At 44.6% G+C, this 12,261-nt stretch overlaps 1 protein-coding gene across 1 annotated transcript in view; it reads right to left on the minus strand.

Annotated features, from left to right (window-relative positions):
* The window catches only part of LOC146805009 (acetylserotonin O-methyltransferase-like), a 791,837-nt gene that overhangs the window by 547,367 nt on the left and 232,209 nt on the right, over positions 1-12,261 (minus strand). Inside the window, exon 4 of the mRNA XM_085622162.1 lies at positions 2,733-2,801. Coding sequence (XP_085478288.1) covers positions 2,733-2,801 — 69 coding nt within the window. The remainder of the gene's footprint in view (positions 1-2,732; positions 2,802-12,261) is intronic.

Consider the following 12,261-nt stretch of genomic DNA (forward strand, 5'->3'; position numbering starts at 1 on the left):
ATTTTGCTTATATACGTTGGGGCACGCAAGGGAACATCACAGACCCATTTCCGGTTGAAAAGAAAGTGCGTCAATGGTGCAATCTGGGCCCAACGTTGTTCTCCCTTTTTATCAATGAGATTGCTAAATTCTTATCTCTTATACCCACTGATGCCCCCACCCTAGCAGGCGCCAAGGTTCGTATCTGAATGTTTGCCGATTACACGCTTATCATTTCAAAAACACCTAGCGGGATACAGCTTGCGTTGACATCATTTTGAGACTTCTGCAATCTCAGAGGGTTAAAGATTAATGGAGCCAAACTCAAACTTATGATTTTTAACAAGCATCGATCTTTTAGGGGAAAAATTATCATAGAGGGTGTGCCTCTAGAGCAAGTGGATGCCTTTACTTATTTAGGCATTACTCTGGAGAAAAAGATGAAATGGAGACCCCACATTGAAACGATGTCACTAAAACACAGACAATTGGCAGGAGCCCTAAGCAAAAAATTTAGAACTTCTTTGACAAAGACCAGTAAGTACTGCATTACAGATTTACAATGCAAAGGTGGTGAGGTCAGTCCTGTACGGGTGAGAGCTTTGGGGGTTTAAGAATATGACTAAGATAGCATCTGCTGAAGACAGGTTCCTACGAACTCTCACTAGTCTCCCCAAAAGCACCCCTACCCTCCTACTGCTCAGTGACCTAAGAAGGAACTCTCTGGTTGACTTAGCTAGGATTCGTCCCATTATATACTGGCACAGAATATGGAGCACCCCGAACTGATCACTTATGCAAGTGGGCTTAGGGATGTTATTGAGGCAGACCATTTACACAAAATAAGCTGACTCAGAGACATCATGGTGGCACCGACAGCTATGGGCTTGTCAAACCTGTGGGATAAACCATCTAGCACGCAGTCTCTATCCAAAGAAGTTATAAAGGAAAGATATTGGGAAAAAGTGGGGTAAAATATTATCAGAACGAGTGATTGTACTACACAGACTGGGAGTTTTATTTCAGCAAAACCCTGTCCTCGTTTTGAACTCTTTTGCGACATTATAACTGAACCCCTTGATTGTAAACTTAACTTACAATTTAGAGTGGGTATCCTGCCCCCAAAAACCTTTACAGCAAAATGGTCACCACTGGGAGTTAACAAGTGCCCCCTCTGCATTGAGCATTCAGAAACACACCTACACATTCTGTTTGTCTGTCTTGCTTATGCAGCTCCCCGTAAGGTCTGGCTAGTGCAGACTTGCAAGAATTTGGGTAGGAGACAAAATAGCATTGCCTTGAGAATATTGATGACTGACCCCGCAACCTGCTACACAATCCCCATAGCCAAATTTCTAAGGTGGATATGGTGCATAAGATCAAAATTTGTTGTCCCGGAGAGCAATTAAGTATGTAAAGTTAAATGCCATTAACATCGGCACCACATTGGTGTCTCTGGGTTATCAGAAAATTGTTCTTTCCGAGCATAGGGCTTGTATACCCATTGCAATTTGCACAATATTTAATTCTTGCTGGCTACTACTGTACTAATGATATGATATGTCTTCTTCATGGTCTCTGGATATGTTGAAATTCCACATATCAGGGCTTTGCTTTAACTACCGCATGGGGCAAAATCTATATGCTTTTTCTTATGGCGAGCCTTGGTGCTGCCCATCCATTCGAAATGTTTACATCTTCTATTTTTGCTGGTGTTTAAATCTATATGTTTTGATTTTAATCAGCTGTTTTCTGTTAAAAATGTTATTGACATTTGTATGACCCATTGGCCGCTTCCCTCTGAGTCGTGGTCCCCAACCTATTTTAATGTTTTTACCATGTAAATTTGCTGTTCTCCAGTGTTTTAATAATATGATTCGATTTTTTAGCTGTATTTCTGATGAATTGATAACTTTTAAAATGAATGTTCCTGTTTGATGGAAAAATCTTTTCTTGTTAACTTGTAATTTATGCTGCAAGCGCTTTTTATGACAAATCTGTTGAAATAAAGCTTTTTGAAAATGATGTAATTATTGCAGATTCCCAAGAGTACTCACATTGACACACATTTAAATGTACATAGTGTACACTTATATATTTGCATGTGTGCTTGGTTACGTTTTCACTTATTTTTCGACCCGTGGAAAAACTCTTTCCTGTGCCACCGTACCAAATCCGTTTCTCCCTCCCCATTCCCATATGGCATGGAGCTTTACTCCTACCGTCCCAGGGTTTAACCATCAACCAATTCCAGGGCGTGACTGTGCCTTGCAAATTTAATTACTCACAAACTGAGTTAGCAGTTCACTGCCGTTTGAAGGCACAACCACACTGGAACCCTGATTTTTATGACCCAAAGCAGGTTTGCTGTATATACATTTACACTATACTTCCGTAACAATATGTATGAAAACACCCTAGAGTGCAAATGCTCTTTTTCTGACTACGCAGTGAAAATGTACCATTGAGAAACAACCATTTGAACACCGAGTTTCAGATCAGATTTTCAAATTGCTGTGTGAACTCGACTATCATTGCATAGCCAAATGAAGAAATTGTAACAGACAGGTAGATAATTGACATCCGAGTTAAAGCGCACCGAAACATGAAAATTGAAATAAAACACACACACTTGATATAATGGACGTCAAGAGAAACACAATTATGCACAAGTTGCCTATGGCAGATCTTTGAAAACACTTTTAGTGTTATTCCTTCTCAGTCAATTACAAACAAAATGCAATTAGTATTACCTGTAAAGCGCTTCAAACAAGGTTTTTCTTGATATCCCAAATGCTCTTTCCTCCTGACTTGTCCCCTCCCTGTGAGACAAATGTAAGCAAAGGTTTACGGGGTTATTTTCATCTAAACTTCAGTTTCCTCATATGCTCATTTGTAGTCATATTAAATTAGGCCAAAGTTTAGGATTAATCATTTTGCATATTTGTTTGTCATTGGCATTAGCTAAGTATATATTTGATTTTCCTTGGATTAATCAACCAAGCATTTGACTAGTCACTAACAGACTGCACTACTTGCCATTTGAAAAACAATGTAAATCATTTAATGAATGATTACTTTTTAAGATGGTACCTTGCCTGACCTTGAGCAGCTGTGTATGATTAGGGGCCTTAAGTACAAATAATACTTCTGCAAATTGTGCATCAATTTCGTTTGACTGGAGTCTGATTTTGCTAACCAACCTATGTATTAGAAGGTCAGTAAACAAAACGTCACAAATCACACGGCCTCACAAAACAACTTGCCTAATTAATATTTATCAGGCAGGTTGTAAATTGTGACCTTTTGGGATTGGCTACAACCACAGGGATGGTGGCCTACAAAAGATTGCTGACCACCATCCTTATGAGTTTTTTTCAAAAACAGAAAACTTTTTTGTAAAACAGTCAAACTGGAGCTACCCTGAAGACATGTTTTCTGTTCTGAAAATCCCAAGTACGAGACACGGCCCACTCCCCTGAAGCTGCAGCAGAGGATCAGATTAGATCTGATCGGCTGCCACCACATCAACAAATAGGCAGCGGCAGCCATTTTAGAGCTCATGGACTCACTCTCTGATCCTGACATAAAGTAAAAATAAATACTGGGGGGGAACTGCAGGGTAGAAATACTCTGCCTCTCTTGACCTGTTTGGGGGGATCCCATTGGGACCCTCTGCATTCAAAAATGTTTTTTCTTTAAATGGGACTATGAACCCCATGCATCCCATGCCATGACCTGCTAATTAGCTCACATGTTTCATCATTTATGACATGTTTAATGACATCAATTGATGCCGTTACTGCAGCACCTGAAATGATATAATTGATGACAACTCTGAGTATGTTGGTAGTGCGAGTTAAAAATACTTTAGGACAAGAGCTATAGTTACGTGATAATTATAAATGGTTAATTTCAGTGGTTTCGTTTGTTTAAACCGGTATTTTTTAACTGACATTTTTACCTAGATATAATGCCCCTTTATTATCTATCTATCTATCTATCTATCTATCTATCTATCTATCTATCTATCTATCTATCTATCTATCTATCTATCTATCTATCTATCTATCTATCTATCTATCTATCTATCTATCTATCTATCTATCTATCTATCTATCTATCTATCTATCTATCTATCCATCCATCCATCCATCCATCCATCCATCCATCCATCCATCCATCCATCCATCCATCCATCCATCCATCCATCCATCCATCCATCCATCCATCCATCCATCCATCCATCCATCCATCCATCCATCCATCCATCCATCTATCTATCTATCTATCTATCTATCTATCTATCTATCTATCTATCTATCTATCTATCTATCTATCTATCTATCTATCTATCTATCTATCTATCTATCTATCTATCTATCTATCTATCTATCTATCTATCTATCTATCTATCTATCTATCTATCTATCTATCTATCTCTGTCTGTCTGTCTGTCTTTATATATATACATATATATATGTATATATATATATATATATTCACTGAAAAAAACATAGGTTTCAGGCACGTTATAGTTAGAAATTAGCATTTAATAAACCTTAGAAATTCAATGAAAAAACCATAGGTTTCAGGGACGTTATAGTTAGTTGGACATTCTTCTCGTACAAAACCATAGAAATGTCCCTGTTATAGTTAGTTCAGCTAACTATAACTCGCACACCCGCAATGCACTGCTGATGACGTCACATATTACATCATTCATGAAATGGTCGGTGACATCACTGATGGCATCTAAAATGACATCACTGATGACTTTACTGATGACATCATCCAGTGACAGTGTTTTTCTTTAAAGTGTAAATATGTATTATATATATATGCCAAGGTGTATTGAAGAATGAGTGGGTGTATAAGTGTCTGGATGGAAGATTTAGTAGGTGTGTGACTGACTGTTTAAGTGAGTGATTACATGTGTCTTACTGAATGCATGGGTTAGTGACTAAACTGTGTGAATGTCTGTATTAGTCTGCCTGTTGTATAAGCTGCTGCATGGGTTGGTCAGTAGCTACATGAGTGTCTATAGGGGTTAGCAATTGGTTGCCTGAGTATTTGTATGGGTGCATGAGTGTGTGTGTGTGGGTGGGTGGAAGGTGTGTGACTCTGTGCATAGATGTTTGAGTGGTTGATTCACTGTGTGTATGGGTTTAAGAGTGCATGTGGAAACAGCTGTATGGGTGGGTGAGTGTGTGTATGGGTGTGTTGGTGAGTGAATGGATGTCTGAATGGTACATGTCCAAGTAACTACATATGTAAAAGGCAGAGTATGTGAGAGTTGAAGTATATAAATGACTATAAGCGAGAGTCAGTGATTGAGAAAGTGGCTGTATGGATGAGTGTGTATTTGTATGAGTCATTGTATAAGAGAGTAAGTATGCGTTTGTTTCTGTTTGAATAAGTGATGTGGTGTGTGTATAACTTTAAAGGTCAGGAAATGGAAGTGTGATTGATTCTTTGCATGACTGACTGGGTGTGTGAGTAACTCTGGATGAGTGGTGGTGTATGAGTGCATGGACGGGTGTATGAGTGCTTATGATAGTGTTGTATTGATGAGTGACTGCATGTATGTGTGATTGTATGGGTGAATGAGTGGATGTGTGTGTAGACCTAGGAATCAGTGAGTACGTATGTAGTAACTGGTATTGGTGTGTCAATGGTTTTGAAAATGGTAGTCTGTATTTTACAGTGGGTGTATCAAAGGTTATATTAGACTGTGAAGAGGTGCATCAGATTTTCACGTGGATGATGTCATCAGTGATGTCATTTGAGATGTCATCAGTGATGTCATCAGTGATGTCACTGACCATGTAATTACAGATGCAATATGTGATGTCATCAGCAGTGCATTGCGAGTGCACGAGTTATAGTTAGCTGAACTAACTATAACAGGGGAATTTCGATGGTTTTGTACGAGAAGAATGTCCAACTAACTATAACGTCCCTGAAACCTATGTTTTTTTCGGTGAATTTCAAAGGTTTCTTAAATGCTAATTTCTAACTATAATGTGCCCGAAACCTATGTTTTTTTTCAGTGAATTTCAAAGGTTTTTTAAATGCTAATTTCTAATTATAATGTTCATTAAACCTATGTTTTTTTCTGTGATTTTAAATTATTATCCCATTCTCAACCTGGTGAAAACTGCCGATACCACCAGTTTTCCAGCGATAACTTCCTCAAAACACATCGCCACAAATGAGAGCGACAAGTATCGCTAATGATATGCAGAGTAGGCGTTCTTGTGCAAAAATAACACGAAAACACCACTTCCCGATATTTTCAACGACCAGCTAAATCTGCGATGCGATCGAAAAACAGCTGAAAAGCTACGTTAGCAGTAAGAATTTAACATCTGCTTTTTACTGGTGTAAAGCAGGATGACTACCTACAGTATGAAAGGGAGCCCAGCCCAGAGCCACATCTGAAGACCAGCACATGTCATAGAGCTACCGATCATACAGCTCTGACCCCCAAGAAGGCCACAACACCCACCGCCACCACTCTCAAGACCTCCCCCCGGACTCCCTCCTACTACCACCGAGGCAGCGCAGAACAGGACAGCGGACCTTCCCAAAATGGCATGGCCCCTCAGCCACACAATAGCTGAATGTTGGGAGATGTAGCAACTAAGTATGTGTGAAGGACGCAAGTTACCCATCAATAACAATGCACATAATGCCAAGTGTAGCGGTGACGTGCTGGACAGACCTCATTATGCAGAGCACAGACCTCTCTATGTGTAAATATACTGCTGGTGCATGTAGTGTTGTGGACAGTGGACACAACCATGTTACCTCAGGCAGTGGGGAAGATCTCGGTCATGTAGCTGTGTCTCCCCCCCTGTAAGCGGAAGCTGAAGCAGAAGCGGAGTGGGCTGGTCCAACATATGCCACTCCAGTGTAGGATTGTGAATAAATAGGCCAGGGCTCTGGGTGTGGTTCACTTCTGGGAAGGCCAACGTGTCTGTCACAGCAACGGCCCTCACCCTGCCATGAGGCCGCTGCTGTGACCGCCGGCCTCCTCAACACAGGACCCCTGCGAAACCAGTGGCACAGCACCACAGAGTTTTGTCTGTACAGACAACTGCCTTCAATGTACACTACGGACAGCAGGTCTAACAATTCAGATCGAGTTGAGATTCCAGATGGCGCAGTCCAGTAGGCAACAGACATTGCTCCCAGTGGGGTCCGTCCGGACTAAGCATCATCGCAGGCTGTGCACACGCAGAGTGCTTCAGGTGCCACTAACTTAGTGCACCAAAATTCATCGCCACATAGCCTTATTAAGGCAGAATTCATTAGACAAAAGACATTGCTACCAGTGCGGCCTGCCCGGACCACGTATCATCGCAGGCTGCTCACACACTGAGTGCTTCAGGTGCCACTAACTCATCGCCACATAGCCTTATTAAGGCAAAATTCATTAGACAAAAGACAATGCTACTAGTGGGGCCCGCCCGGACCATGCACCATCGCAGGTTCTGCACACGCTGCTTGCTTCAGGTGCCACTAACTGTGCAGCTCAACTCAATGCCACATGGCTGTGGGCCCTTTCTGACCGCTGCCTCCGACCTACACTGTAGTCATCAGGGCTCACAATTAAAAGTGAGTCTTGATTCATTAATTGCAGAGTCCAGTAGGCAACTAAGTATAACGTCCCTCAAGCCTACATAATATCCATTTAGTATCCTTGCTTCAAGAACTTGTTTTATATCAGTTATAGCTTTAGTAAAATGACCAAATTCATCTTGCAAGTCCAAAGGAACACTGAATGGCAGTCTACACTGTGGACAGCAGAGCTCACAATTTGAATTCAGTCTTGATTTATTAATTGCAGAGTGAACTGTACTCTATGTCCTCGGATTTTGTCAAGAGGAAGTGACAAAAAGCATTCCTCGATGTCTTTGCTGACTACTGCCTTCGATCTACACTGCGGACAGCAGGGCTCACAATTCTGATCGAGTCGCGATTGCAGATGACGCATTCCAGTTGGCAACAGAGATTGCTCCAAGTGTGGCCCGCCCTGACCATGCATCATCGCTGGCTGTGCACACGCTGAGTGGTTCAGGTGCAACTTACTGTACAGCTCAAGTGAACGCCACGCGACTGTTGGCCCTTGCTGACCGCTGCCTGTGTCCTACACTTCGGTCAGCAGGGCTGACTGTTCAGATAGTCGCAATTGCAGATGACGCAGTCCAGTAGGCAACAGACATTGCTATCAGTGCAGCCCACCCGGACCACGCATCATCGCTAGCTGCGTATACGCTGAGTGCTTCAGGTGCCACTAACTCTGTGCAGCTCAAGTCAATGCCACGTGGCTGTGGGCCCTTCCTGACCACTGCCTCCGGCCTACACTGCGGTCAGCAAGGCCCACAATTCAAGATTAGTACTGATGCAAATTGTGTAAGAGAGTATAATCGGTTAAGAAGACCAAATGCTCCCAATCTGTGCAGCTAAAGTCAATGCCACATGGATGTGGGCCTTTGCTGACCGCTGGCTCTGGCCTACACTGTAGTCAGCAGGCCTCACTATTCAAATTCAGTCTTGATTCATTAATTTCAGAGTCCAGTAGGCAACTAACTATAACGTCCCTGAAACCTACATATTTCGACAATGTAGTCCATATATATTTCATCTTTCGGTCCATACGCCCACACTGCAGTCAGCAGAGCTCACAATTTGAATTCAGTTTTGATTTATTAATTGCAGACAGAATTGTACTCAATGCCCTCAGGTTTTGTCAAGAGGAAGTGACAAAAAGCATTTCTCGATGTCTGTGCTGACTACTGCCTTCGATCTACATTGCGGACAGCAGGGCTCACAATTCAGATCGAGTTGCGATTGCAAATGACGCAGTCCAGTATGCAACAGACATTGCTACCAGTGCGGCCCTCCCGGACCACGCATCATCGCTAGCTCTGCACACGCGAAAAGCTTCTGATGCCCCTACCTCAGTGCACCACAACTCATGGACCCTTTATGATAGAATATTTTGTGTATGATTTCATATCTGCTGCCCCTACCTCAGTGCACCACAAGTCATAAACCCTTTACAATAGAATATATTGTGTATTATTTCACATCTGGGGCCCCTACCTTAGTGCAGCACAAGTCATGGACCTTTTATGATTGAATCTCTGTGTGTGATCCGATGATTACTGTTGTACTTGTTGCCAGCACCAACCATTCCCTGAGGGCTGGCTTTCACTCACCCTACACGCACCCAGCACAGACGTCACTGGACATGTGACCCTAGTAATAAGAAGGGGCCGAGCACACATGCCCGTACCCAGTTCCACTATCTATCTAACTGTGTCCGTGTATTCATTATATATGCATGATGCTTCCCCTGGCCCTACCACATTACATTGTGATGTGGACAGTGATCGCAACCATGTTACCTCTGGCAATGGGGAAAACGTTGATTATGTAAGTTTGTCTCTGTCATTGTATAAGTACATAGGTAGGGACTGGATCATTAGAGTACTCCAAGGAGAGTGTATTGTGAATTTATAAGTGCTTCGGGATTGGCGGAGTGATTGGATAAGTACGTATGTTGGCGGAGCTTAACTCCGGTGCACGAGCTTGGCTCTAATTGGCTGCCCTCCATATGCCAAAAATGGAATTTTTTCATCTTTGCATGGCCCTGTATTGCTACAGCTGCAACACTCCACTGAATGTGCAATAAACATTCGTATCCACACAGATATGTCATGTGCATGATCTTTCATGTGTGGAAGAATGGATGAATGTAGGGTCAGTGGTTCCCCCTGGAGTCATTGTTCACAGCCTCACACAGGACTGGCATACGCCAGGCCAGCCCACCCTGCTTACGCTTACAGGGAGGAATGACAACGCTACATGTCCCAAGTCTTCCTTGTAGTGATTTGCTGATCACAGGTCTAGTTGTCAGCATGCCACTGCCACTCCCTAACGGCTGGTTTACACCCACAGCACACCCATGCAGCACAGGTGTCACAGGACACGTAACCCTGCCAATAAAAAGGGCCAGGTGCATGTGCTCGAAGCAATTTCTGACCTCTCTCAGGGTGTATCCGTGTGGTGTGCATATGGGCATGGGGACCCAGGGGCCTACGACAACACATTCCACTGGCCCGGAGGTGACAAGATGGCGTCCACACCACGTTACCCAATCATAGAGGGTCCATGACTTTTAGGGCACAGACTTGGTGACACCGGATGCACTGTGGCTGGCAGAGGCACACCGCCATGGGATGGTGACATTCAGTGCACTGAGGTAGGGGCACCGTAACTGCTGAGCGGGTGTGCAGCCTGCGATGATGCCCCGTCCCGACAGTCCAGACAGCTCAGGTTTTGTGGTCCCTGCTGGACCGCAGTGTAGGCCTGAGCCATCGGACAGCGGGGGGCCTACCACCACGTGGCGTGGCCTCGCTGGTCACACAGTTAGTGTCACCGCAAGGGCTGAGAGGGTGTGCAGCCTGCGATAAAGCCGGGTGCACTGGTATGTCCTCTGCCATGGCAAAATCAAGACCCAGCACCAAATGTGAGACCTGGTGGCCTGCGGAGTGGGGCTGCATGATATGAAGGGTGCCTTGTCCGTGGGCCCCAGGCTTGGAGCTTGCAGCGGCACGTGGTGGGCCCTCTTTTCTACACGCAGGTTGCAGAAGGTGAGCAGTTAGGCCTGGGTGCACAGGCGCGGAACAGCGATGAAGGTGTGTGCAGTTATATGTACTCTGCCATTACTGATTCTATACTATGTTTCAGATGAGTGAGCTTGAGGGCTGCAGTATGTTCTGGCACGTGGTTCAAGACACACCGGTGGTGGAAAGGTGAGGTGGGAGTGGATGGTGTGCAGCAGCCTGGGTACGCAGGGGCGGGCAGACACCTCTTGGCAGCAGAAGTGGATGGGGTACATCAGCCTGGGTGCACAGGGGGCGAGTAGACACCTCTGGGTGGTGGGAGTGGATGGGGTGCAGCAGCATGGGTGTGCAAGGGCAGGACAATGATGAAGACATGTATAGTTGTATGTACTCTGCCATTACTGATTCTATATTATGTTTCAGATGAGTGAGCATGAGGGCCAACAGTATGTCCCTGCACGTGGTTGGACACACACCGGTGGCAGAAAGGTGAGCTGTGAGGGTTTTGTCCGCAGTGTCGGCACTCATTCTCCATCTCTTCCTTTCTCTCTCTCACACTCTTTCTTTCTCTCATTCTTTCTCTCGTTCTTCCTCTCTCTCACACTGTTTCTCTCTTTCTCTTTCTCTTCCTCCCTCTCACTCTTTCTCTCTCTTCCTCTCTCTCACTCACTCTCTATTTATCTCTGTCTTCCTCTCTGTCGTCCTCTCTCACTCTTTCTTACTCTCTCTCTTCCTCTCTCTCACTCTTTCTCTCTCTCCTTTGATGGGCACACGACTCACAATCTTATCTTGCTTTTTGTCTTGCAGGCTGTGATTCACAGATTGTCCACCCCGCCACGTGGCGATGATTTGAGTTCCACTCAGTTAGTGCCACCAGAGCTGAGCGGGTATGCAGCCTGCAATGATGCGTGGCCTTGATACACTGTCCTGGCAATCAAGACCCAATTTGAATTGTGAGCTCGGCTGGACTGTGTGTACGCCATGGCTGAGGAGGTTGCTGCGGCATGTGGTGGGCCCTCTTGGACACATGCTGGTGGTGGAAGGTGAGCAAAGTGGCTTGTTTGCGCAGCAGTGGGCAGTCATCTCTGGGCGGTGGGTGTGGATGGTATGCAGCAGCCTGGGTGTGCAGGAGCTGGCAGACACCTCTGGGCAGTGTGAGTAGATGGGGTGCAGCAGCATGGGTGCGCAGGGGCAGGCAGACACCTCTGGGTGGCAGGAGTGGATGGGGTACAGCAGGCTGGGTGCGCAAGAGCGGGACAGCGATTTAGGCGTGTGTAGTTGTATGTATCTGCCATTACTGATTACATACTATGTTTCAGATGAGGGAGCTTGAGGGCTGCACTGCTTCCCGGCACGTGGTTGGAGACAAACCGGTGGTGGAAAGGTGAGCTGTGAGTGTTTTGTCTGCAGTGTCGGTAGACACTCTCCCTCTCCACCTCTTCCTTTCACTCTCTCACACTCTTTCTCTCTCTCTTCCTCTCTCTCACTCTTTATCTCTCTTCCTCTTTCTCACACTGTTTCTCTCTCTTCCTCTCTCTCACTCACTCTCTATTTCTCTCTGTCTTCCTCTCTCACTCTTTCTTCCTCTCTCTCTTCCTCTCTCTCACTCTTTCTCTCTCTCTCTCTCCTTTGATGGGCACAC

This window comes from Triturus cristatus, chromosome 8, assembly GCF_964204655.1.
Source record: "Triturus cristatus chromosome 8, aTriCri1.1, whole genome shotgun sequence".
NCBI classification, from domain to species: domain Eukaryota; kingdom Metazoa; phylum Chordata; class Amphibia; order Caudata; family Salamandridae; genus Triturus; species Triturus cristatus.